Source organism: Crocodylus porosus, unplaced genomic scaffold (genome assembly GCF_001723895.1).
Source record: "Crocodylus porosus isolate Cpor-Errol unplaced genomic scaffold, CroPor_comp1, whole genome shotgun sequence".
Lineage (NCBI taxonomy): Eukaryota > Metazoa > Chordata > Crocodylia > Crocodylidae > Crocodylus > Crocodylus porosus.
The window spans coordinates 10,770,637-10,796,241 of NW_017728942.1; the positions used below are offsets into that span (position 1 = coordinate 10,770,637).

The 25,605-nt window shown below is 57.7% G+C and overlaps 1 protein-coding gene across 1 annotated transcript in view; it reads left to right on the plus strand.

Moving 5' to 3' along the window:
* The window catches only part of SAMD10 (sterile alpha motif domain containing 10), a 59,047-nt gene extending 38,309 nt beyond the window's left edge, over positions 1 to 20,738 (plus strand). Inside the window, exons 2-5 of the mRNA XM_019548100.1 lie at positions 5,159 to 5,428; positions 13,975 to 14,143; positions 18,095 to 18,235; positions 19,055 to 20,738. Coding sequence (XP_019403645.1) covers positions 5,159 to 5,428; positions 13,975 to 14,143; positions 18,095 to 18,235; positions 19,055 to 19,077 — 603 coding nt within the window. The 3' untranslated portion in view covers positions 19,078 to 20,738. The remainder of the gene's footprint in view (positions 1 to 5,158; positions 5,429 to 13,974; positions 14,144 to 18,094; positions 18,236 to 19,054) is intronic.
* The last annotated feature ends 4,867 nt before the right edge of the window (positions 20,739 to 25,605 follow it).

Consider the following 25,605-nt stretch of genomic DNA (forward strand, 5'->3'; position numbering starts at 1 on the left):
CGGGCCCGAGCTGCGGGCCACGAGGCGGCGGCTGCCTCCCCGCCGGGCCGGGCCTCCATCTGGGCTCTCTGCGTGCGGCTGCCTGTCTTCCGCGGCGTTTGTCTTCTCCCCCGCCCGCTTCTGCCATCCGCTCCTCTCCGTGACATTTCTGACTCGCCTCAAGCCACGTGTGACCAGAGGAGCAGAGATCCCCGCTCTCCCTCAGCTGCTCCACGCAGGTGCCCCGGGACCCCCTCCGGACGCAGGCCCTTGCCTCGCAGCTCCCCACACGGGCTGCTGACTCTTTCCGGCCCGAGTCCAGCTCCTGCTCCTTTGTCAGGGCCTTGCGCGTGGCACGCGGTGCTGAGTCTGGAGCCGGGTGCGGCGACGGGAAGGCCTCCTTTCCCTGCGGGGCTCAGGCTGGAGCCAGCTCCGCAGCCACTGCCCACTCCGGACACACACACCATGCATGTGCTGTATGCAGCTCGGAGGGGCCAGCGCTGGACCACCACCTGCTCTGCCACGTGTGCTGCCTGACATGCGTGCGGTTCATCGGTGAACACGTCTTGCCAGGCTCACACCGCAGAAGCCATGCCCCCGTGCTCTCCTGGCATCACCCGGCAAACACCTCTGCCCCCACCAGACACTTGGGAATCTCAGGTCAGCTTTGCTTTCTATAAAAAACCTCCCGCTCCTGGGCTGAGACCTTGTCCTGCCAAGTCAGAGCCCAAAGCGAGATTTTATGGCTGAGTTGGGATGTCCTGAAAATCGATTTTATGTTGCTGGCCTGGGCTGAACGGGGAAGCACCTTCGGGCCGAGGCCACCGCCATGTGCCGGCTCCCCGCTGCAGAGAAGGCTGCCATAAACCCTGCCTCCGAGCGGGGACCTCCAGCTGCTGAGAGCGGATTGAAAGTCCCACGCCTTCCCGCTGTGGAAGCATGCTGCTGTTACACTCCTCGAGCCAAACCTCCCTCCCGGGTGCAGACAAGCACCTTCTGTTGGCTCGAGGGCAGCTGCGCACGTGTTCTCCGGGGCCCCGTTCGGCCTCTCGTATGGGCGGCGAGTGCAGCGTTGCCTTGCAGTGCTTGAAAAGCTGCTTTGGGAAGCAAAAGAGTTGCACTTCCTCGTGCTCAGCACATAAAACCAGAGCTGTGGCAAAGACATGGAGTGGCATGAGAGAAGGGTGAGAGAAACTCCTCTCCGCTGGGAGCCGGCGGGGAGACCCCAGCTGTCCGGCTGGACCCAGCTGTTGGAGTGGCGTGCCTCAGCTTCCCTGTTTGCGCTGATGTTGGTCAGTCTTTGCAGGAGCTTTGCGGCCGGTGGGCCAAAAGCATGTCCCTTTAGTGCGGCATAGAAACCATAGCGTAGACAGAGGTATCCCAGCCTTGGTGCTTTGTGGTGAGCGAAGGGGGAAGATGTCGGAGGGGATGCGGTGCCGGTCACACCTCCCCCTGGCCCACTCCTCACCTCCAGGAAGGCCGTTTGGGGGCTAGTCACCAACGCTACCGGCATCCTTCCTGTCTCGCTCTCCGTGCTGACGTGGGAGGGGGGATCCTTCAGCTAGCCCTTGCTATCCACCCCCAGCTTCGGATCAGTCCCAGGGCCTCAGCTGGTCCCTGGCGTATCACTCGCGCTTGGTTTCTCCAGCATGCCCCTCCAGGCACGGGCAGCAACTCTGTTGTTAGGCCCTGGCAGGGATTTGCTTCTGCTCTCCGCGTACTTCCTACATAATTGCACTCCCATAAAAGACTCGCCCCATTTGTTATATTAAAAACAAGAGAAGAGCTTAAGTGACTTGCAGGCAGGAATCTCCCCCAAGGGCTCCCGGGAGCTGTCAGCTCGCTTGGTGCGAGGATCGTCCCAGCCTTCATGGCACATTTAGCAAGCGTCTCCTCCGATGGGCTCGGTTTCCCGCTCCATTTTCCCTCCTTTGAGCTGGTTTATTTCTTAATTAGTCCAAAAGGCTTCGCTCCCTGCGAACAGCGTGCTTTTCTTTTAATAAAGGGAGGGCGCTCCCTTTCTGAGGCTCACAATCACCGGGAATGGCTCTTGGGTCATTAATCCTTCTTTGGGGACCACAATTGCTTTTTTTGCGGTGTTTGCCCCAGGGGTTTCTTAAACCAGATGAAAACGGCTCAGCTGCCGGGCATTGCTACAGCTCCCCTGCCTTGACGAGGGGGTTGGACTAAGTGACCTCCTGGGGTCCCGTCCAGGCTTGTTTTGCTGTGATTCCCTTGGGAAGAGCATTGCGGTTGGATATTCATCTTCCCCCTTTTTCTTTTCCATTACTTCTAGTCCTCAAACAGGCCCATTCCTGCCCAGCACAAAGGGGCCCAGGGAGTGGGATTTTCCTTGAATTCGTTTCCCGTTGCACGAAGGTTGGGTTTTGGGGTGGGGTTTTAATCTGGAGGGTTTCTCCCTTAGAAATCCTGACTGTAGTGATGAGTGCTGGAGAGGACTGGTGCTTTCTTGAACCCCTTCATTTCTGCAGGGCGTTGGGTGCTCTCTGCCGTGAGTTTCCCGTTGGGGCTTCTCTGGGTGCCGACTCTTCGCTGTAGTTGAACCAGGTGAGACGAGGGAGGCAGCTAGCGTTTGCTTTGCAGGATCAGCAGAGCTTATGTAAAGCCTCCTGCCTTTTATCTGGAGCAGATGAGCGCGTGGGTCTCTAATACGGCTGCTTCGTTCTTGCCACAGGCTTTGTTTTCCTTCTCTGAAGGAAGGCTTTGCCTTTTAATTGTAACACACAAACAGAAGAGTGCAAGTTCGTTAACATCACAGTGCACGTGCACACGTTGGCCTGCTTGTACCTTGACTCCGGCCTTCACGTACACGTGCAAATCCATGCGTGCACCTGTGGATTGGCACGTGCACAATCATGGGCCGCGTGTAAGTGCACAGGAGCCAACAGCTCGTGCGTGTGCAGGTACGCCGATGAGCACACTATCTCCTTCCCCTTCGAACTGTCTGGGAATAGGAGGGGGAGGGGGGCATTTCCACTTATCAGAGAGCCCCAGGGTGCCCGATCCACCTCTGCTCCCTCACTGGGCTCCATGCCATAGCTCATAATATAAACTGGCAAATTCATATAAACTGGCTCCATGCTTGGGTCTCCCCTCCCTTGAGGAGCTGGTCCAGCAGATCCTCCTCTCCCCCGAGCTACACCCGTTTTCAGCAACGAGCTAGAACTTGCTGTAAACCTGGTGTCCAACACACCTCCCCATGACAGCACCATGGGGGCAAACACGGCGGCAGTGCTGGGGCTGAGCAGCGAGGGGTGAGCATTGGGGTCTGTGGCTACCTGAGTCTCTGCAAACGGGGAATCAAAGTGCGTGAAGAAAAATAGCACATTTGTGCCGTGTTCAAGCCTGGCAGGCACCTGGAGATGGGGGGACATGGGGGCAGCGGTGTCTTTCCCTCTGGCTGGAGCATGGCCTCGAGGTTTTAGCAGCCCAAGTTCAGGCTGGAGTCAAAGGAAAGATGGCTCATCACTTCCGCAGCGCCTTTCCTCCGAGTCTTGCAAACACCCTGGCATTGCTGACATGCAGGGGGGCACATGTGCTGCTGCGTTGGGGTGAAGAAGGGTCCGGTGGTCCCCTGGGACTGTGCGGGTGGCCAGACCAGGGAGTCGCCATCACTGATCCTGCTCTTTAGTGCAAAGCCCGGGTGCAGCAGCAGAGCAGCTGCGGTGTCTCGCTAGGGTGCCAGGAGCCTTGCTCTGGCCTCACATCAGAGAGCACCCCCGGCTGACCCAGCTGTTGAGATGATGACGGCCCCAAGGGGCTGGACCATTGCTCTCGCCTTCCAGATGTGCCTCTGCTGCGTGGGCCAGGGTGGGCTGGAAACTTCCCCTGCTTCCGTCACGGCATCCTCCTGCAAAGGCAACAGGGCTCTCCCGCCAGTTGCCTGGGGGCAGGGGGCAGACCGGCAGGGGGGGCAGCAGGGGTCCAGGATGGTGCTGGCAAGACGGCGCGGTGCAGATCCGCTCTTGGAGCATCTGTTGCCACGGTAACGGCAGCTCGCTCCATGTGCCAGCTGAGAAGTGGCAAGAGGCAGCATCTCAGCCCGGCTAGCGGGTGGGTCCGGCCCCCCGCTCGCGGGCCCGAAGGCCGGTGCGACAAGGGAAAGGCTGAGCCGTCCCCGACTGAGGATGCTCCAAGGGGCAGGCGTGTCGAGGCCTGGGGATGGCTGCCGGGCCCTTTGCCCTGCCTCGCTCTGCATATAGCCCTGCCGGAAAGCAGGGTTTTCAGGGGTTGCAGTGGTGCCTGCTCGGGTCTCCTTCCAAGTCTCTCAGGTCCGACAGGATTAGTCCCACAGCGGAGAGCCTCTCCAGGACTCCCAGCAAACGCTGTGCCATGCATCCTGCAAGTTGGGGGTATTTAGAGCTGCCTGGGGGTATCCCCAGACCCTCTGCAACCGTGGGGTCAGGGCGTGGGGAATGTGCCCCGTGCAGTGCCTGCCGTGGGCTCAGGCGGATCTGCCCTCCCTGCCACGTGGCACTTTGCCCTGCCTGAGTCTTCTCGTCCTCCGTGGGCTGCTTATCCTGTGTTGCCTGCCTCCCACAAGCCTCCAGTTGGCTGCGTTTAAACCTGCATCGCCCCTAGCGAAGACGGAGCCAGCCGGGGAGCCCTTGCACCGTGGCTCTGCTTGGAGGGGACCCGGTCAGGCAACAAGGGGGCTCACATGAGTGTCTGCCTGGGAGCCAGCTCCTGCGTGCATTCACACGGCAGCTCCCGACCCCCAGCAGGGCCAGGGAAGGCACGGCTGGTTTGCGAAGAGCCATGATCTGAGGTCTCAGCGCCCAAGGCCGGGGGTCATTTCCACCTCGGTAACCCCGTGGGCCACAGCCGGTGTCTTTAAGGGCATGTGTCTGCTCCGGACTCAGAGATGCCAGGTGCTGATGTTTTTCCTGCTGCTTCCGAGGAGCGGGGATGACTCCTGTCCCCCAGGCCGCCCTGGAGCAAGCCCTGGTGCCTGCATAATGGCCCTACTTGCCTTCCCCAGACACGGCTGCTTTTCTGTGTGGGGCCCTGGTAACTCCCTGCCCCGAAAAAGCTGCTCCTCCGGGGCTCAGCCACGGGCTGGTGGCAGCAGTAAGCTATTCTCAGCTGGGAGCAGGGGACGTGTCGTGGGCATTGCAGCAAGTTTCATTCCCACCACCTCCCCGGGGCATGCTGACAGGTCCTCTCGCTCCCGAGCGGCACGCGGGGTGGGCTTCCTGGTGAAGGCAGCTCACCCCGACGTCCCCGTTGTCTGTCTCCCCCAGCCACGACCGCTCACTTCAGCTTCTGCCAGAACCTGCTGGAGCACACGGTGTCGGCCGAAAACCTCAACTACCGGCTGCAGAGGAACCCGGGCAGCAGCCTCACCTGGCACGATGGGCGCAGCCAGCGGCCGGCCGGCGGGAGGACGGTCAAGCTCCTTCAGCAGCCGGGAACTGAAGGCTCACAGGTACCCGCCACACCGGGCTGGGGCGTTCCCCTTCTGCCCCTCCTGCAGCCTGTGCTGGGGAGTGGGGGGGTGCTCCTCTGGGTTACAGGGGCCATTGCAACACCCCCACCTCCATACGCCCTTCCCCGTGTCCCTGCATGAAATAAAGGCCCCAGCACTGCAGGCTGTGGCTGGTCCTGACCTCTGAGCTCACCCTCTCCACCTGGTCTGGGAAAGGACTGCGCTCCCTCTCCTCCCATCCGTGCTACCAGGAGCATCTCTCAGCATCTCCCAGGCTGGGCCCCCCCACTCACATCTGCCTCTGCATTGTCTACCTGAAAGAGAGGAGGATTCACAGGGAGCTTCAGAAACCCCTCTGTGGGGAGGGAAGGGGCGGAGAGGAGAAGTTGCTTTCCTTCCCAAGCCTTGTTGGTGTTTGCAAAGGGCTTTTGAAGATGAAAAGCTGGATAGAAGCACGAAGCAGTGTGCTGATTAGGCCCAGCTGGAGCCAGCTTGCTGGGGGCTGCATCCAGAGAGGGCAAGCTGGGGTAGCACCATCTCACACGGCTGCTCTGGGGATTAGGGGGGCTGCGGTTCCCCCCGTCTTTCCGGGAGGCTCAGCTTGCCCTCTGCTCCCCTGGCTGCTGGAGCGCTTCGCTGATGGCTTGGACAAGAGAGGAGCAGTTGCAAAGCGTCCCTCGAGGATGCGCTGGGAGACCCAAGGGTGGAGAGTGGTGCCTTGCAAAAAGGCTGGATGTTCCTCCTTCTTCCATGCTTCATGTGCAGCTTGCAATGGGCCTATCCGAGGGTCCCTGAGGGCTGCACAGGGGGAGATGTGGGATAAAGCAGACACACTCACACTCTGTGAGGGCCTTTGAGGGCTGAGGCTGGGGGTACTGGATACACCAAAGACTGAGGCTGGCAGGGCGTTTGCTTTTTTTAAGGAAAATTTTTCGTGTTCCACGTCAAATTAGCCAGATCAGGTCCAAATCCATTTGAATCATCCAATACGTGGCCCTGCTAGTGGCAAGTATCCTCCACCCCATCCTGGGGATTCAGATACTGCCAAATCCTTAGGCGGGCATCCTACGTGCAGGCCCAAGCCCAGAGACTTGGGGGTCAGATGCCCCCAATTTTCACTTGCCCTCAGCCTTATGGCCGCAGGAGCAAGCTAAGGAAGAGTCTCCCATTTCCATAAATGTCGCAAAAGTGCTGCCACGGGGAAACATGCCTCCAGTTTATTTTTTAATTAGCAATGGCTGGTGGGGTGAGGAGGTTGTCAGGTATGGGCCGGGCTGCTCGCCGGAGGGGTACCGCATCAAGTGTGAGCTACCACAAGTCACACGTTGCCGAGCACGAGCACACGCGAACTGTGGAGGGCTCCCAGCTTGTGCGTGCAAATAGGCTCTCTTTCACCGTCTCTGACTGTCGTGGGGAGGTCCTGGGGTGCCAGTGTGGCCAAGGGTTGCCAGCCTGGCTGTATCTCTGCTTTCAGGACAGGGGGGTCATGTTGGCTTTGTCCCCCTGCAGAGCCAAGCGCTCCGTTTCAAGAGCGCTTCCCAAAACTGCCCCTCCCTAGTCCTGCCTTCCTGACCCTCTGGGGCTTGGATACACCAGAAGCAATCCTCCTTGCACCCTTTTCTCCCCCACTCAGAGACTGCAATGAGGGGAGCTCTGCAGTACCTGTCCTAGAGCCACAGGCCTGTAATGCTTCAGAATTGGCACATTTTGCAGCATCTCTCAGCCCGATGCAGGCAACGTGCCTCGCCACATCTCGGTGTTGCTAAAAGCCAAGGGCGGTACTGAAGCAGCGAGCCTATGTTTGCAAGTGATTTTTCTCCTTCTGCCTCCATCAACAGGCTTGCCGTGCAAGGCTGGGGGTCTCTCTAACCTCTGAAGGGCTGACACCTTGAGAAAGGAGTGGAGGGGAGAGCAGGGAGCAAGCAGGAGCAGAAAGCAGCTTGGGAAAGGGAACATGGGAGCAGCAGGGGTTACGGGATTTCATAGAGCAGGGAAATCTTATGGCATTTAGGGTCCAGTGCAGACCCTGCGCTGAACAGGCTGCAGGGGCTGGGGGTGTCGAATGGGTGCGGAGAGCAGCTCTGGCTGTACCCAGCATACTGAGGTCGGTCTCAGGAAGCAGTAGTTTAAATCCTGCCTTTCATATCACAGTGCAGCATGTCACCCTGGCTAGGAGCCCACCCCGTGCTGCAGTTTCTGGCTGGCTCTGGGCTCAGCTGTCCTCTGTGTAGGGTCCCCGAGTGACCTGTGAACCTGCTGGGCCATCCAACTCTTGGTTGCCTTCATGAGTCCCCTGAAAGCCAGCCCAGGCGGGAGGCAAGCAGTTTGGGGGTGCTACGTGTGATATCTGGGGTACTCCTAGCCACCCTCCTCGCTGCTGGATTGAGCAGCTGCATCTCTTCCAGCCTCTGGTCCGGTTCCTGTAGCAAAGGCAGTCGCAGGGCAGCGCCAGGGGCCAGATCTGGTCCCTGGCCAAGCAGGTGTGTCGCTGGGAGGTCCCATTTCCTGACAGCAAATTAAAACTTTTCTGCAAAGTTTGAAGTGTTCCCCTGGGAAATCGTCACTGGGGGCTAGAGGTTTCCCCCATGGGAAACGCATCCTGACAGGATTCCCAGCCAGCCAGAGTGCACGCATCCTGCCCAGGCAAACGGCTTCTCTGCCCCCGTAGAGTCAGCAGAAGCCAGGGTCTGAGTTACCCTGGGATTACAACCTTCCCTGACCCCCTCCAAGGCAGCTTTGTCTCTGTGGTCCCTGGAGGAGCTACCACAGAGGCCCAGCGCAGCGCTCATTCCCCAAAGACCTACAGGCTGTCGGTGCAGGCAGCAGCTCAGCAAAAAAAACCCCCAAAACCCAGCTGCAGCTAGCAACGGCTGTCCTCCAAGGGGATAAAATGAAGCCGACAGCTCGGCCCTCCAAGCCTGGTTTCCGCAGCTAGGTTCTGCTGGAGAAGGGGTGCTGGTGACCCCTTTTCTTGCAGGGGACTGGGGAGCACTCCTGCTCCGCCCGGCTGCACAGACGCATCTTGTCTGGTGCTGGCTGAGCTTCGAGACTCATTGCTCCAGCAACTTGCATCTCTAACACCTCCGACTGCCAGGCAGGGGTTGGAGGCGAGAAAGACCGTCGCTACAAACGAAGAAGAGCCCGGTGAATTAATGCAACATGATCTGACTGTATTCTAAACCCCTGCCCCGCAGCCCTGGCAGAGGGGACCCCTAGCAGAGAGGGCACAAAAAGGCAGGTACCTTGCAGATGGTTCCTTGGTCTCCTTCCATTAGAGAACAACCTCGGAGCAGGTCCCTTAAATGCCAGCATTTGATATTCATGGCTGCGAGTTTATCAGAGAGACCATTTAGTTCAGCCAGCTGGAAAATGAGCCCTTGATTCATTACACTTTCCCATTTCCCACCTCCACAAGCTCAGGGACCCGCACCGGGCTTCCCATCGTCCGGCAATGACAAGAGAGAACCTGCCAATCGATAGCGTGTGGCAGCATGGCCAGGAGGGAGCTAGCTGGACCTTTATTTAGTTTAAGGACCCCCACGGTGATGACTGGAGCTGCCCAGGTCAGTGGGGAGAGATGGGGCTGGTCTGGAGTGGGAGAAGGAAGGTTTTATTTCACGCTTGGGGAGATTTGTTTCCAGGTGCGTCTGTTTGGCTCCGCAGTCATGCTGGAGGCAGCTGCATGGGGAGACAGGTGGTTGCCAATTTGCAAAAATAAGTCTAACCACCAGGAATCTGCAGTCTGCTCCTTGAGGTGGTCCCCCAACCATGATTGTGCTTGGACTCATTTCCCCTCCTTTTCCCAGCTTTGCATAGGCCGGTTAACGTTTGTCGTGATAGCCAGGGGCAAATAACCTCCAGCCACCAGCCTCTGGGGCTGGGAGAGCGGGGCGGAGGGGACCTGCTGCTCCAAGTCCCTGCTCCTAGGCAGCCCCAGCAGTTCTGGGATCCTGAATCTCCCACATCCCAGGCAAGCACGTTGCCCGTGGGCACCGGGGTATGCTGGGCTGGGGGTCTTGCTTGTTTGATGCACACAAAAACATCAAGATCTTCATTTCCTTCTGATGCAGAATGGGGGGAAATGGGAAACTCAACGCTGTTCCTACTCAGGACAAAGCATTTTCTGTCCACCTCTAGCCTTGCCCATCGTCTCGTGCAAATTGTACTTAAGAAAACCCTTTTCTTGTCTAAAGTCTGCTCAGGCATCCAGCTGCTCGTGTGCGACAGGGGGTGGGATGGAGACATTCCCACCCTTATAACCCGCATAGCCCCCGCTCTAGCACTCGAGTGCATGGGGACGAGACTCACGTGGGTTTACAGGGACACCGCTGCACGGTCCTACGTAGGACTGGGCTTGCCATCCGATCTCCCGGCTGCCCTTGCGCTGCCTCCGGCTTGGCCTCGCCGAGGGCCGTGTCGTTAGTTGCAGTAGCAGCCGCATGTCTGAAGTTCCTGCTACGCTAATGAGGCCTGTTCCTTTATTAGGCACATTAATTAATCAGTGTTCACACAAGGCACCCCATGCAGGCATGCTGAAGTCCGTACCATTGCCCTTCCAACCAGAGGTAGGCTCCTGCCCACACTTCCACGTCCAGGCACTGCCTCCTACACCTTGCTTTCCCAGACGGATGCTCCGGACATGTTAGGAACGCAGGACTTGCAGGGACCCGTAAGGCCACCGAGCCTGGCCACCCGCCATCGGACACCACCCTGGCCTATGACCCCCATCAGCAACCGAGAGCAGGGGTAGCTTTTTGTCCCCAATACCTCACTCCTCCGGCTCATGCCTAATTTCCAGCCTAAAACGTGCATGTGGCCAGTTTATTGCTCCTGTGCCCACGTTGTCCTGAAGGCTGGGTTGTTCTTGTCCCTCCCTGCGGCTTACACCCGCAAGGGGTTTGTCAAGAGCAGCCGCGTCCCCTCTCCACTGGAGATTAGAAAGCCAGGCTCCAGTTGTGCATCCATTCCCCAGTCACATGCCCAGCCCTTCTCTGCACCTGCTCCCGTTCAAACCCACCTCCCCTGCACACGGCGCTCCACATCAGGTCTCACTGAGGCCGTGGGCACTGATATTCCTACTTCCCTCTCACTCCTGGAGATGCCTGGCCTGCTGTATCCCAGGGCCAGCTTTGCCTCTCATGGCTGCGGCAGCTGGCACAGCCGAGACCTCCCCACCTCACTTGTTTCTGCCTGATGAGCAACCAGCCGAGAGCAGAAAGCCTCATTATCGGCACCCCCCGTGGGCACAGCTGTGTTCCTAAATCCCATCCCATTTTGTTTCTTGCAGTCCTCCATGGTGTCCACTTCTTCCTATAGGATGCCCCAGGCCTCTCTGCACGAAGATGCCTCCACCTGGCGTGATCAGCACATTTCGTTAGCCCGCTCCTCGTTTGTGCGTGTGTCAGTATTGAAAATATTGAATGAGGTGAATCCCCAGATGGGTCCTCGAGCTCTGTCAGTCTCTTCCCCTCAGACCACTAATTCCACAGTTTCATAGTTTCTAGGGTCGGAAGGGACCCGAGCAGATCATCTAGTCCGACCCCCCGCCATGGCAGGAAAGAGTACCGGGGTCAAACACCACCTACTACAGCTCTTCCTTTGCCAGTCCCTGGACCCTCGTACAGTTCTTATGTTAACTCCCATCTTCTCCATTCCCCCATGCTACTGTATCTCCTTTTTTACCGAAGCCCTGATCTCCTGCATCCCCTTTGTGTAGAAAATCCCCTATTGGATCAAAGAAAGATAACGGATCAGTCTGCCTTTAATTATTGCTTCCTGGAAAACCTCTTCAAAGCCTCGTGCGTGCAGTTGAGGCCAGTCAAACAGGTCTGGAGTTGCCTGGATCATTTTTTTTTTTAATTCTCCCTCCTTAACTATAGGTTCTGCTATTGCTGGTCTCTGATTATCTGTCCCCAGCTCCTGCCGTGTCTTCTCACTTGGAAACTCCAGCCCAGGCTGGGTTGCAGCTGATGCTCATAAATGTAGCTTCTCTGCACCATATCCATGCAGAGCCTCCTGTCCCTGCCTCCCTTTCTGCTACCTCAATAGGGCAACATCAGACTGCATGGGAGGGGGCTGCGAAACACGACACGCGTGCAGCTTTCTTTCCCTGGAAAGCTGGCAAACCTAATTATCCTTCTTTGCCAACCAGAGAAACGTGAGTGCAGAGAACTGAGGAGCTCTTCGTGCACTGACCATATGGCTCCGCTGACTAGTGGCTATGGAAGTGTCTGCAGCAGGTCCACAACTCCCACGTGCATGCTCCTACCCCAGGGTAAAGGCAGAGGAGCTTCCCCGGCTCTCGCTGGGTGAGCGGTGACTGTGGAGGAGCAGTGAGCTCATGCCCTGTCTAACCTCGCAGGCCCACGTCTGTGCAGCCCAGCCCCACGGTGCAGAGAACGGCCCTAACTCATCCCACCGCGTCCTCAGCAAGGTGAAGAGCGGACCCCTCACTTCCCTTTGCAAATGCTGCACCCCCAGACTCTAGCACGAATAAAACAAATGTTTCGGACAGGCAGGGGCCATACCGCAGCCTCTGCCCCTCTGGAGCAATCACATTCGTGAACGTGGTTTGACTCTGCGCTTCCATGCGGATACAGGCCTTGTTATCACCTGCAGCAGGCAGGGCCATGTGGAGCCCTCCTGGAGCCTGTAATTGTGCTTGTGAGCTGTGCCAGGCCCCAGCCAGGGCCATTAGTCCTTCATTTTTCAGGAGCGCTGAAGAAGCCGCAGACTTTGGGCTCCCGGACTTATTTCCCCGTCTAATTGGACGGGCTCCTGACAGGACGAGGGCTCCAGCCGGCCCGAAATGTTCCCCATGAAGAATTGGAGTAGTCAGCTCCCCGCTATTACTGCTCATGATATGTAATTTGCTTCATCCTGAGCTTAATGCAGGTTGCGGTGACCTTGCAGGGCTGCAGCATCTGTAAAACAGAGGAGGAAGGAAACTTTGCAGTGGCTCTGGGCTCATGGGCAGGCATCATACCCATGCTGGGGCAGCAAGGAGCCACAGTCCCTAGAGCCGATACAGGATGGGGGGCTGGGGTTCCCTGCCTCCTGGAGGAAAGGGTGGTCTGAGGCACTGGGCCTGGTGTGAGGGTCTCCGCACCAAACTGATGTCTCCACCATCCTGGGTGCTTTCCAGTGTACCTGCAGCCTGACAGCTCTGGGGGGGAAAAGGTGTATTTCCCAGGTGCCCGTTCTGTCTGGGGCTCCTGGCATAGAAAATTGGGGAACAATGCAGGGGGCTTATCCAAGCCTCTCTGCTCCCTGGGTGGTGGGAAGGCAGGCTGCAGCCTCCACCCTCAACAACGGAGGGTTGCAGGGGCTGGATGTAAGGCTGCTTTCGTGGTCTCAAGCTCTGGATGTAGGCAGGAGAAACTCCCTGAGCAGCCTGTATGGACCCAATGCTTTTGCACTGCACATGTTGGAGCCCCTCTGGAAAGTCCCTAGGGAGCACTCCCGCGTCTACTGCCCCGGCCATGCCCAGGTCATGAGCCCTGCTGCCTTAGGGCCTGAGTGTGGATCCCAAACCAGGAGTGTGAGACCATCTGTCAAGGGAAATTGAGGTTGGATATTAGGAAAAACTCTCATGAGAAGGGTAATAAAGCACTGGAACAGGTTTCCCAGAGCGGTGGGGGAGTCCCCATCCTTGGGGGGTTTTCAGACCCGGGTAGACAAAGCCTTGGCTGAGATGATGTATTTGGGGCTGGTCCTGCGTTGGGCAGGGGATGATCTATTTGGGGCTCGTCCTGCTTTGAGCAGGGGTTGGACTAGATGGGACCTCCTGGGGTCCCTTCCACCCTCAATGTCTGTGATCCTATGATCTATCTCTTAGCAGGGACGGGAGGGAGATCCTGGAAAGCTGCAGCTGGTAGACAGGTAGTCTGAGGAGGGAAATGAGCCAGTCACTGTGTGACAGAGCAAGCAACCAGCTTCCCCCGAGCTATCGCACCCCTCCTGGGGGCAGGAGGACGTGGGTGAGGTCTGGAGAGAGTACGGTACCTCCTGTATAAAGGAGGTGGACGGGGAGAAACTTCCCCTCCCGGGGCTGCAGCACAGGGGAAGGAGCCAGCCCCTGCGCCTTGGCTGGAGCATCCTGTGTCACAGCCCTGACCCATCGTGCTAACTGGATTCTTAACGAGCAGCATCAGGAGTGGCTGGGACAGCTACACAACAACGGCTCCCGGGGACGTCACACGCGCTTCACTGCTCACGGGAAGGACGTGGCAAGTGACAGGCCGTGCCCAGTGCCAGCAGGGACCAAAGGGGGATTTAAAGGGTGAAGAGCCCCTGTTCCCCCCTAAAGGTTGCCACGGCAGAAGTGCCAGCAGTCGATGCTTCTCTATCGTAAACCAGAGCCTTGCAGCGCTCATGCGGCCAAAAATATTAGCTTGATGTAGGCCCGTGATGTGGCCAGCCCAGGGATGGAGCGTGCAGTGGCAGCCGCACAGATGTCAGCGGGAGGCTGCTCCCAGGAGCATGGTGCGACCCGAGTCCACTAACCCCCTGCCCTCTCTCCGTGTCCTGCTTCCGAACCCCCACAGGGTCGTGCCTGCGACCACTACGGCCTGTACCACACCAGCCCGACGCTGGGCAGCCTCACCAAGCCGGTGGTGTTGTGGACACAGCAGGACGTGTGCAAATGGCTGAAGAAGCACTGCCCGCACAACTATCTCATCTACGTGGAGGCCTTCTCCCATCACGCCATCACAGGTAGGGGTGCCCGAGGGGCTCGGCAGAGCGAGTCACCTGCAGCTGCTTGGTTCGTTGCATAACGAGCAGGCCCTGGTGTTTGGGGAATGTTACCACCTGGGTGAGGAACTGGGAGAGGACGGTGGCAGGTGACCCTGGGGTAGCTGATACCATGCTCAGCACTGGAAGGGACCCCCACATCCCAACCCCTGCCCCCCCACGGCAGGGTCTGAAGGCTCCGAGCCTACCTCCAGGTCTGACCTCTGTGCTCAGCTCCTGTGCATGCAGAAACCATGTGGCTGAGCACCCCCAAGCCTCACCGGGCTGAATCCAGCCCTGCTTTCTGCCGGTGGGGCTCCCCTGCCTCTACCCAGCGTTGGTGCCATCTAAAACCATGGCAGACAGGCTGGAGGGAAGGGCAGCATTGCAGGACACAGCTGTCAATGGGCAGAGCTTGCTTACAAGCTCACCTGAACCCCAGGATCTTAAGGAAAATCTCAGCGGCCTTTATTTGAGCAAAGTACTTCTCCATTCCCTGCCCAGGGACCCTGCGGAGGGGCGCGGGGCACGTGGTGAGAGGCCAAGGGCAAAACGTTGCATTGCTGTCCTCCCCGAAGTCCGAGAGGCAGCCGTGAACCTACCGCCTCCTCCCTCACCCTCTGCTAACCCTGATGGGAACGAATAAGATGGAGATGAGCCGGCAGTGTGCCCTTGTAGCCAAGAAGGCGACCGGCATCCTGGGCTGCATTGGGAGGAGCGGTGCCAGCAGATGGAGGGCAGTGATTCTTCCCCTCTGTTCAGCACTGGCGAGGCCACATCTGGAGTCGTGTCCAGTTTTGGGCCCCCACTGCGGAAAGGATGTGGACAAGTTGAAGAGAGTCCAGTGGAGGGATAAAATAGTTCAAGGGTTGGGGCACATGACCTGTAGGGAAAGGTTGAAGGAACTGGGATTATTTAGTCTTCAGAAGAGAAGACTAAGGGGGGGACTTGATAGGAGAGGCAGGCAGCCCCATACCTGCCTTCCTGTTCCTCCAGCCCTGCCCCTAAGAGACAATCCCTGATAACAAGGGGTTGGTCCAACCTGGCACCGGACAGCCGCCTTTTAAACCGGACTAAGTTGTCCAGCGAAGTTGCATGGGGTGCATGGATGCAACATAGGACTTATGCCAAATTGTGTGATTTTGGGGTTTTTTTTATTGAATCACCAAAATCGGGTTCCTCTTTCCCCCCAGCTCTGGATTTAGGCTCTCATGGGCTTGGTTTGCCAAGAGGTGATGGCTGACTCCACGGCTCTGCCTGTTACGGGAGCTCTCCCTGGAGACGCCGTCTCTCTGGGTTCTTAGAAATCTTCCTTATGTGGAGCTGAGCACTGCACAATTATTATTAATAGATCTTTGCAATGCCCCGGGCAGCTGAAAAGCAGGGCTCTCATTCGGTGGGCAGGGGACGGAGGCCAAGGGGAGTGGAGGTGAATTGCACAGATGATGGCTAAGCAGGGGGTCAAACTGCATTCTCCAGCCCCAGTCTGATGCTATGACCACTAGACCCTTTTTCCCACTTGTCCTAGAGGACTCAGCCCTGCTCAGTGACAGCAGTGGGACTCCTATCACACGACATCACAGAGTGAGAGCCAGAAATACTGGGAGTAGCTGGAGGACTCATTAGAAATGCAGAGATGCTTACGGAGGGAACAGATATTAGCTCCACATAATATCAGTTTCTTGCCTCGTCAGTCCTCACAGACCGCATCCAGGCCGCTGCAAGCCAAGGATGAGGCAAAAAAATGCTGCCAGATAGTCTAACCTGACTGAACCGTAAAGACACAGCTCCTCAGAGTCCAGCCATGAGCAAAAAGTGCAACTAAGGGGTTGAGGAACGACTTACAGGGCATGGAGTTTACTGCAGAGTTAGGCCAAGTTCAAATGCATCTGCAAGGCTGCTCATGGCTGGGTTTTGTCTCAGGAGGTAACTGTTTTCACTAGGATTTTGACCCAGGCAGTGAGGAATCTCATGAGATCAGCTGACACACACGGCAGGCTGGAAACCAGACAGGTGTTGGCAGAGTTTCCAAAGTCCTAGATCCATCGTGCTCAGGACAGAGTCAGATCAAGGAATGCCCCACTTCTGCCATGGACTTCCTAGGCACCAAGGAGTGGTGCGTGCTGAGACCGATACCCCCTCCTTCACACTAGACCAAGCTGTGCCCGAAAGCAGAGATCCCACTGGTTCCGGTAGACGGCTCCATGAGCACTGCCAGGGGGTGTGGAAGGGTCCCCGAGGGCCTGTTGCAGCTGCCAGACAGCTGGCAGGGCTGGCATGAGTGCTGGCAGGCGGAGGGCTCTCCCACCACAAGCAACAGGTTGTCAAAGCAGGCACAACCAGGCCTGGACATCGACCTGCTGCACTTTATACCAGAGAACAGGCATGCTTAACTGTTGCAGGCTCCAGCCGGGCCATCACTACGTGTAGTCACACACCAACCCAGCATCAGAGCAGGACAAGCCGTGCCTTCAAGAGGTTTGACACCAGTCAGTCCCTGCTGCTCTCTGATGGCCGAAAGCCTGCCCAAGTCATGCAAGTCCCGGCCTAGAAGCCCACCTGTCCAGGTGTGATGGCTTGTGCTGGCATTGAGCACCCAGGCAGGCTCCTGAGTAACATGCTTCACTGCAGCCAGGCTGCAGCAGCATCCTGAATTAGTGACCTGGGGCACTTCTACATGATGAAAATTGCTTAATGGTATCACACTTTGCACATACATGAGTTTTTGGCCTTTTAAATAAGAGCAAAGGGTGGTTTGCTGCTGACTGTCAGTCCTGATGTTCTTCAGTGCAGCAAGACGAATATTTTAAGGCTGTCAGTGAGGTATCTAGGAATGGAAGGAGCCAAGAATGGGGGAAAAGGGCACCAGGATGGTCCCCTCCAGGGGCAAGGCTGTCTTGGAAGAGGCTCTACAAAAGACCCCAGTCCTTACAAAGCAACCGTGCTGGGCCAGTCCTTGCCTTGTGCAGCCTGTTCTGTGCACCAGAGACTGGTAACAGAGCGGGCTGCCAGGGCGGGTGGGGAGGAAGGGAGCACTGGGGCTGGGAGGGTGGATGCCATAGCTTCCCGCCCTGCAGGGACCATAAAACACTAATGCAACAGCTCACCCAAGTCCTGGCATCGGAGATAAAGGAAGCATTAGGCAGTGCACTCAGGGAGATGGGGACAAAAGCCGGTTGTAAATCGCTCTGCTAAGAGCCCCCGGACTGGCACAGCTCATGCGGACACTAATGTGTTCTGATGGGTACGTCTGAAGCAGCATGTGGGATAGCTGGTGTGCTGGGGTGGGGAGGGGGCTCACCGAAAATACACCCTGCTGCAGCGGGGGAGTGGGGATGAGAAAGCTCCCGCCTCTGGGCACCAGCCTTCCTGGGGATGATGTGATCCCAGGGCAAGTGCTTGTCCAGAGAGTCCTGCCCTGTCTCTTTGGCACTGGCCTTGCTGGGTGTGGGCTGAAGAGCAGGCAGTGGCTCTGGCTTGCCCTTTCCATGGCCACTTGCAATGGAGCGCCAGCTCTGTCCGGTCCAGGGGAAGTGCCTGAGATGGGTATCCCAGCTGGAAGGGCCTCTGCACACCCTGGAGATCGAACCAGTCATGCAGGCATGGACGGCAAGCCTGGCAGGGGGTGGGGACTCTCCCCAGGAAGGGAGCGGGAGCTGTGTTAGTGCATTCACTACCGGCCTTAGCAGCCACAGCCTGAGGTCATTGCAGGTAGTGCAAACACCGTCCCGGGGCAGCACCACTGCAAAACTTTGCATACGGAAATGACAGGCCATGCACCCAGTGACTGATGATGAAGTTTGCGGCTCCATCCCACGGCCCATGGTCACAGCCGCGTGGGGGCAGCTTGGAGGCCTCCTTGGCTCGCTGGCCCCTGGGCGGCCTGGGGGCTGCCTATTGCATGGCTCTGACCTCTCTGCTTGTGGCCCGCAGGTCGTGCGCTGCTGCGGCTCAATGCCGAGAAGCTGCAGCGCATGGGCATCATCCACGAGTCGCAGCGGCAGGAGGTCCTCCAGCAGGTCCTGCAGCTCCAGGTGCGGGAGGAGGTCCGTAACCTGCAGCTGCTCAGCCAAGGTAACCGGGAGGGGGCAGAGGTGGCACCTGCGCCCTCCGCCCTGCAGCCGTGGGGCAAACGCCAGGGTGGGAGAGGGGAAGAGGGACTGGGCAGGCTGGGATGGGGACTGGTCCAGCTCTGCTTGGTGGGTGAATTCCAGCCCCAGTGCAGCTTGGAAGCAGCGAGCATGGCCGTGCCCGCCTTGCAACAAAATCCCAGCAAGGATGAAGTCAGGTCCCACCCAGGAGAGCTGTCACAGCATCCCAGGGCTCAGCCGTGCTGCCGGCTTTGTCTAGGGAGTACCAGCCAGATCCTCCTATGGGCCCTTCGTTCCCTTCCTGCTACTGACTGGCAGGAGCAATTTGCCTTGGGAGGAGATAAGAATCCAGGCTTTGAGCCCTTGACATCCCCAGGAGCAGGGATTGAGCTGCAAAGCAAAAGCAAAGCATCCTTGCCTTTTGCTAGGTCAGCGGGCTGCAGCCAGGTCCTAGGTACCTGCATGCAACCCGTCTCCGGCACTGTAGGCTGCTCACGCTTGCAAAGGGCTCAAGCACTTCCAGTGCAAGATAAAAGCCCACAGCAAGGAAACAGGAGGAAACACGGAACAATGAATTGGGTGGTATGGTTTCCTCCGGCCTCAGTCGCAGCATTGCGTGTTCCCCGTGTAAATCAGAGCAAGGGCGGGTCCGACCCCAGAGCCCCCGGCTTTCAGCCCAGAGGGGTAGACAATGCCGTGGGAGGTGTCTCCCAGGAGCTACAACGGGGCTTGGCAGCGAGCACTGCTTGACGGTATCGTGCTCCCGGCTCAGCCTTTACCCCCCCACCCCTCCTTGTTCCAGCTTCATTTGGAAACATCTCCTAGCCGCACCATCTGTTTGGCAGATTGAACCTACACTGTGAACCGAGCACCTCTGGGATGGACTGCGGAGCACAGATACGACAGCCTGAATAGCATGCTTGGAGACAGCTTCCCAACCGGTCCAGGGGCTGCTCTTTCTCTCTCTCTCTTTCTCTTTCTCTATTTATCACCCTTTTTCTGTGCAGAGAACAGATGTTTTCTCCAGCAAACAGGGCTGAGACTAAGGCAAACACTCGGCAGGACGTAGGCACCGCTGCCCTGTTCGAGCCCGTTGCTGGCGGGGGAACGGACGACGGAGGCAGCAGCCAGAGACGCTTGGTTTGAGGGATGGAGGGGCAGCGCTGTCCTTCATGGCACGGGAAGGTGATGCCCAAAGGGCCGCCGGTCCCAGGGCAGCTGGTGGCAGGCCTGCGGACTTGACTCATCTCAGTACCTCAGTGCTCACGTGGGAAGCGTTTGTCTCGATGCCGACTGGGCCGTCTTCCAGTATCCTAGGAGATAACATTATCAGGAGCAAATGAGATGACCGGACAAGCCAGAGAATGCAAAGGCAGAGCCAAGCTGCTGGGACCTGGCTCCACTTCGTGAATGAAAACGAGAGCATCCCTTTGGCAGAGACCAGGCCAGGCCAGCCGCAGGCAGGGAGGTTGCTGCGCCTGCTAGGATGCACGGCCAGGATGTTCTCGCTGGGTTGCCTTTGTTCTGCTTTCACTTGGGGCATGCAAGCCAGGCAGCACTGGCGGGTCAGGGCCACTTTCTGTGGGTGCCCCCCACTCCCAGGACCGCAGGGCTGAGTGGGATCTTCATCTCCTCTGACAAGTGTGGAAATGCAGCCTGGACACACCCTTGGCCACTGCCCTAACAGCAAAGCCCAGGCCATCTGCATCTGCAGTGTGTGTTGCTCTATGGGTCCGTGTTGGTCTCCGGTGGGCAGTGGAGGTGGTAGCCGGCCCCAGGGTTGCAGACTGAGGGCTCCTTGGTGCAATATTCCTCCCCTGTCCCTCTGCTTCCCTGGGAAGTCCTATACTAGGCTCTGTCTTTCTCTCACCTCCTGCTCTGCGCCACTCACATTCACTGTGCTCCTTCCCAAATGCTGATTCCCCAGCCCCATGCAGTCACCTGGACATCACACCTGAACTCCAGCCCAGGTGGATCCTGGCACTCCTAAAGCCCAACAAGCCAGGACGTGATGGATAGGAGCAGCCCTCTTCTCACCCTCACATTGAGGCACCCTTTTTGCAATCTGTCCTGGTAACACAGAGCTCCTCGACCAGCTGCCTGTGATCCTCTGCCTTACAAACTGGTAGGCTGATAGGAAACAGTGAAGCATCAGCCCTAGGATTTGTGCCGGGGGTAAGGGGCGCTCTTCGTTTGCCAAACCTTAGGCTTTCCACTCTTCTGTACCTTACAGTGACCGGGGCCGATCTATGCATCCAGAGAGCAGCCAGGGGTGTCAGCGACCCCACGTAGCCAGGACCCTGGCTTTTATCACCCACATTGGCTTTGCCACCTCAAATTTCTCAGACCAAAAAAACATGGAAAGAAACCCGTCTTACTGGCCTGTTGTCTTGACTAGAACCAGGCAATCTATTTGCAATGACCAGTCCCTCCCGTGGCTATAGCTCTTTTTCTGTTAATAAAGTAACAGACTTCGGGTTTCTTCATGCATGTGTCCAGTCTTTGAACCTGCTCCAAAGGATGGCTTATAGATAGCAGCGTCTAAGAGCTGGAAGCTGAAACTGGCACAAGATGAAAAATCATAAAGGTAAGGGTAATGGAGCAGGGAGAGAGCTTATCAAGGACTGCAGTACCTTCCTCATCTCTTGGATCTCTGAGAATGCAAACAGGCATTGCATTTGTCCTCAGAAAAGCCATTTTATCCTGGGACTAATTGCAGTCATTCAGACATTCACCCCTAGCTATGAAAATAGATGGCAGTGTCCCTGGGTGAAATGCTCCCGTGCGGTGGAGAAGGGCAGAGCGGATCCCTGTACAAGCTGCGAACACGGCATGAACTAGGACATCGGTACTTGCAAATTCATCAGTGCGAGGCTGGACATTTAAATCACCTGGCATTTTTTCTGCATCCCAATTGGCTAACTCAAGTTGCAGCAAGGGATGTTTAAATTGGATGTTAGGAAAAACTTTCTCACTCGGAGGGTGGTGAAGCACTGGGACAGGCTACCTGGAGGCGTGGTGGAGTCTCTATCCTTGGAGGTGTTTAAGGCCCGGGTAGACAAAGCTTTGGCTGGGATGATGTAGTTGGGGCTGGTCCTGCTTTGGACTAGATGTGACCTCCTGAGGTCCCTTCCCACCCTCATTTTCCATAATTAACTCGAAGCAACTCCAGTGATTCCCATGCTGGGATCATCCTGGGAGCAGCTGGCCGTAGACATTGCTATACGCTGGGGCTGTGAGTACCAGGGGTCACACCCCAGGAAATCTGCTGATGCTGCACTCCCCTCCCGCTGCTCCTGTCCCGGGAGGAAGCAGAGGCATAGCTAGCCATGTTAGCAAAGGGCTTGCCTTTTCCTTCTCCCAAATGCCCCTTGCTGTTTCCTGCTGAGTGGTTGCCCAGAAAGTCTGCGAGGTTAACAGCATCCCGGTCCAGCTTGTCCATGCCAGAGCAATGCTGAGCACAGCTGCAAAGGTCATAATCTGTGATCTGGGGGAGAGGGAGAGAAAGGGGAAACGTGGTAGAGTCAGAGCCGCTTCAGAGAGCCCCTTTGCATAGCCGGGAGGAGCAGGCGGCTCTAGCCACACACTTGGTCTTTGCTTGTGTTTAAAAAATCCCACGCATCTCCCTGCCCACCACGCTTAAGCACTGCAGGAGGGAGGAGGGAGAAGCTGCTCCAAGTCCACAGTTCAGGGCAGCGTCGATGCCCAGGGAAGGGGAGACCTACGAAAGCCTGTGTGTGAGCAGCACTGCTGGAGCCGATGTGCTGCGATGAGCAGAACAGGAGCGTGCAGCACGGCGGGTGCTGGGAGGGAACCCCCAAGGGTGTGTATGTGTGTGTGCAAGGAGCTGACAGACTCACTTGGGGCGTCTGAGTATTTTTAGCCCCTCACAGCGAGTGCATCTCACAGGATGCATGCAACCTGCACCCCCATGGCTTCCCTGGGGCAGGGGCTCCGGCGGCCCCGGGACCTGCTATGACTAGGCAAGCAGGGCCGCGGCTCCTTCCATCGCTAAACAAGCGTGCCGCGGCGGTGAGCCCCGCCACGGCACGCTCTCCACAAGCTAGTGACTCCCAGCCCAGACTGCAAGGCACAGCAAAGCCGGAGGCTTAGACATGCGTTTGTGCCAGCAGTTTGACCTTAAGAGCTTATGCTTATCCAGTAAGGGATCAAAGCTTCCCTGTGTGACTTGTGCTCAATCAGGGCCCACTCCAGTGATTCCCAATTAATTCCTGGCCCTGGAACGAGCTCCAGGGACACCCAGCTGCCGATCCCAAATAGCCGTGCCACTCAGGAAAATCGTGACCTCTTCATGCACCATTTGCAGTAAGAAAAAGCAGCAGAATTAAGGGAGTGAATTGTTTCCTGCAAAGGCTGTGCCCAGCTCTGGTTGTGACTGTGGTCATATCCATGGCTAATGCTCTCACGGGCTGACCTTCTCCCAGTGGCATCTAGATGTAAGCCCCCAAGGACGCGGAGCAGACCTGGGCCTGGGCCCTGGAGAGATGCTGGCACATGGAGTCCGTGATGGCCAGGCTCTCTGTGGCCCCTCTCGTGAAACAAGTCGCGTATGCCAGCCCAATGCTCCTGACACCCTGGAAGCCCAGCATCTCTCACCCCCACCAGCACCTCCTTCAGGGAGATGACAGGGCCAGTTGGTTGCAGGCACCCTCGCATGGCCTATAACCTCTGGTGCTTTCATCCTTGTGCCAAGGGACTGACCTTTTCCTGTGTGTAGGGAAAATCCAGGGCTCCCTTCCACACGGCTATGAAGCTGCATGGCGATGTGCAGCCAGGAGTAGTCCTGTGCTGGGCAGCCAAGGTGTGGTTGATGCTCCCCCTCCTTTCCAAACACCAATCTTTGCATCCTTCTGGAGGACTGGGATCCTGACTGCAGGGGGAGAGCCCGTCTGAGTAGTAGGTACTTCATCCTAAGTAGCGCCATTGCAGCCAGGGGCAAGGTACCCAGATGCCATGATACTGGGTGGCAACCTAAACCGTAGGGGAAGAAAAGCAAGAGGCAGTGGGAACGAGAGACCTCCATGCTCGCATCTGGATCCAGCTGTGCTTCCAGGATGCCTCGCCTCTTCCAACCATTGCCCCCCATGGGGCTACATGGAGGACGGAGCGTCTAGCTGAGCAAAGCGGCTGCAACGCTGCCAGCTCCGGGGGAGGTTGTCTCTTCATATCACGAGCAGGTTTAAACCAAGAAGTGCTAGTTCTGCGTGCTGTTTAGCTGCTCTGAGCTAAGTGGGAAGTGCTTCTGGCCTGGCCAGCCCTTCCCAAGGTCCAGCGCCCCGGCAGGACTGGCCCCCCTTGCCGAAATGGTGGGAGACCCGGAGCTGGGTGCTGACTAGTGGGGCAGGGGCGGTGGCTGCAGAGTCTTGCTTCGAGAGATGGGAAGCAGGTGGTCCAGAGCCTGTCTGGGGCAGGCATGATGAGGCCAGGCCTGGGGGGCTCCTGATTAATGTGCACAGCGGGATGGATGTAGCTCCCAGGCTGCTTGGTTTAAACAGAGCCATTTGCTTAGTGACATGAGCTCCAGCCTGGGGTGTGTTTGAGGAGGGGACCCTGCTTTGCAGTGCCTAGACCTGCGACTGTCCCAGACCCTGCTAGGCTGATGGTGCCCCCAGCAGCTCTGACATCCAATGCTGCCCCCACCCCTGCCAGTCTACCACGCGGCCACAGCCACAAGCAGACCCCTGCACCCCTGTGCCCTTGCCCCCAGGGCATGCCTCCACTGTCTCCTTTGAATGCACCCCCATGGCCCCTGGAAGCCCATCTGTCTGCACAGCTTTCTGCCCATCTTTTTTGGGCATGCCTGGATCCCCCCAGCTCCCATGGTCCCTGCATTCACATCCTTTGTCCACCTCCACCACCACAGCCTCTCCCAATTGCACCAGGGCCCCTCAGGGTGCCCCAGTGCAGCAGAGAGCGACCCCCTCCTCTGCTGCAGAAGCTGCTCTCCGCGAGGGGCTCTGCAGAGCTCCTGGCCCGGGTGCTGACACGACAGCCGGGTGTGCTCCTCTCCCACCCCGGTGTTTGGCCCAGCCTGAAAGGTGCTCTCACTTTGCAGGCACAATGGGTCAGGGCATGTGCAAGAAGCAAGGGTTGCGCGGTAATGTCTTTTAAATGCCCTTCCTTCAGCCCTTGCTTGCAACTGCAGTGCTGCTCTCCCAGAGCAAAGAGGAGTTTATGGCTTGCAGCTTTCAGGTAGGAATCAAAGCTCTGAGGCTGTCCTGGACTGAAGTCCGGACTCAGGTTAAACCCCAGATCCTAACACCTTCGTTCAGTTTAGGGCCACTGGAGCCTGGTCTGTTTCTGGAACAGAACAAACCAGATTCCCCATTTTCTGCCAGCTGCAGCTGGGTCCAGGTCCGGGCCAAGGGCTCAAGGATTCCCCGCTAGGATTTGATCACCTGCAGGAGACTGGCCGCACAGCAACTTCGTTGTCGGAGTCTGCGCATCATTGTTTGCAGACCTCCCACGGGAGCCTGCTGGGCTGGTTTGGACGTTTTCTGAGATGCAGCCGATGCTGTCTCGTGCCCCTCTCCAAGCTGGAAAGGAGGCCACACGACCCTGAGACGGAAGAAACTTTCCCCCAGCTGCGGGGATCACGCTAACTGAGGATGAGCTGGGCAGACGCAGCCCAAGCAGCTCATCGTGCACTGAGAAGTGCAAAAAGCAGACTGTAAGGAGCCCCCCCGCGACCCCCAGGAAATCAGTTTTTGCCCCCTGTTATCCACAGATGGGGGCACAGGGCTGGCGGGGCTTCGAGGCCACCCCTTTGCTCCATCTCTTTCTTCCCTCAGCTGCACTTGATAAAAACTCAATTAAACTTTCAAGCTGGGGGAGATCAAAGCAAACTCCAAGCTCAAGCAAGGAACTCGGCAAGCACTCCCCAGCTTCTCCCCCCCCCACACTTGTCTACCTGTTTTGGCAACTCTAAATCAACTCCCCCTCCTCATGGCCAGCCCAAGGCCCTGAGCCCAGAGCAGGGCGAGTGATAGAGAAGCATCAAACGGGAGCTTCGGAGGGCAGAGGGTGAGCTAAGAGCCAAGGCCCAAAGTCTGGGGCATTTGAGGAGGGAGGGAGGGAGCTGGACGCCTGGGAGAGGAGGAGTGTGACAGCAAGGGCAGCCCCCACCATGAAAGCATCATGGCCGGGCAGAAGGAGCAGGCTGTGCTGGGATACCCCAGCGAGGGATGGGCTCCTGTCGCTGGGGCTGGGGACACAAATTAAAAGGACGGGTGGAAGGAGAAGAGGGTGGTGGCTGTCTCCATAGTCCAGCAGTGAGTGCCTTGCCCTCGCATGGGAGATGGGGGTGCGACACCCGGGGGAGGCAGTGCGGCT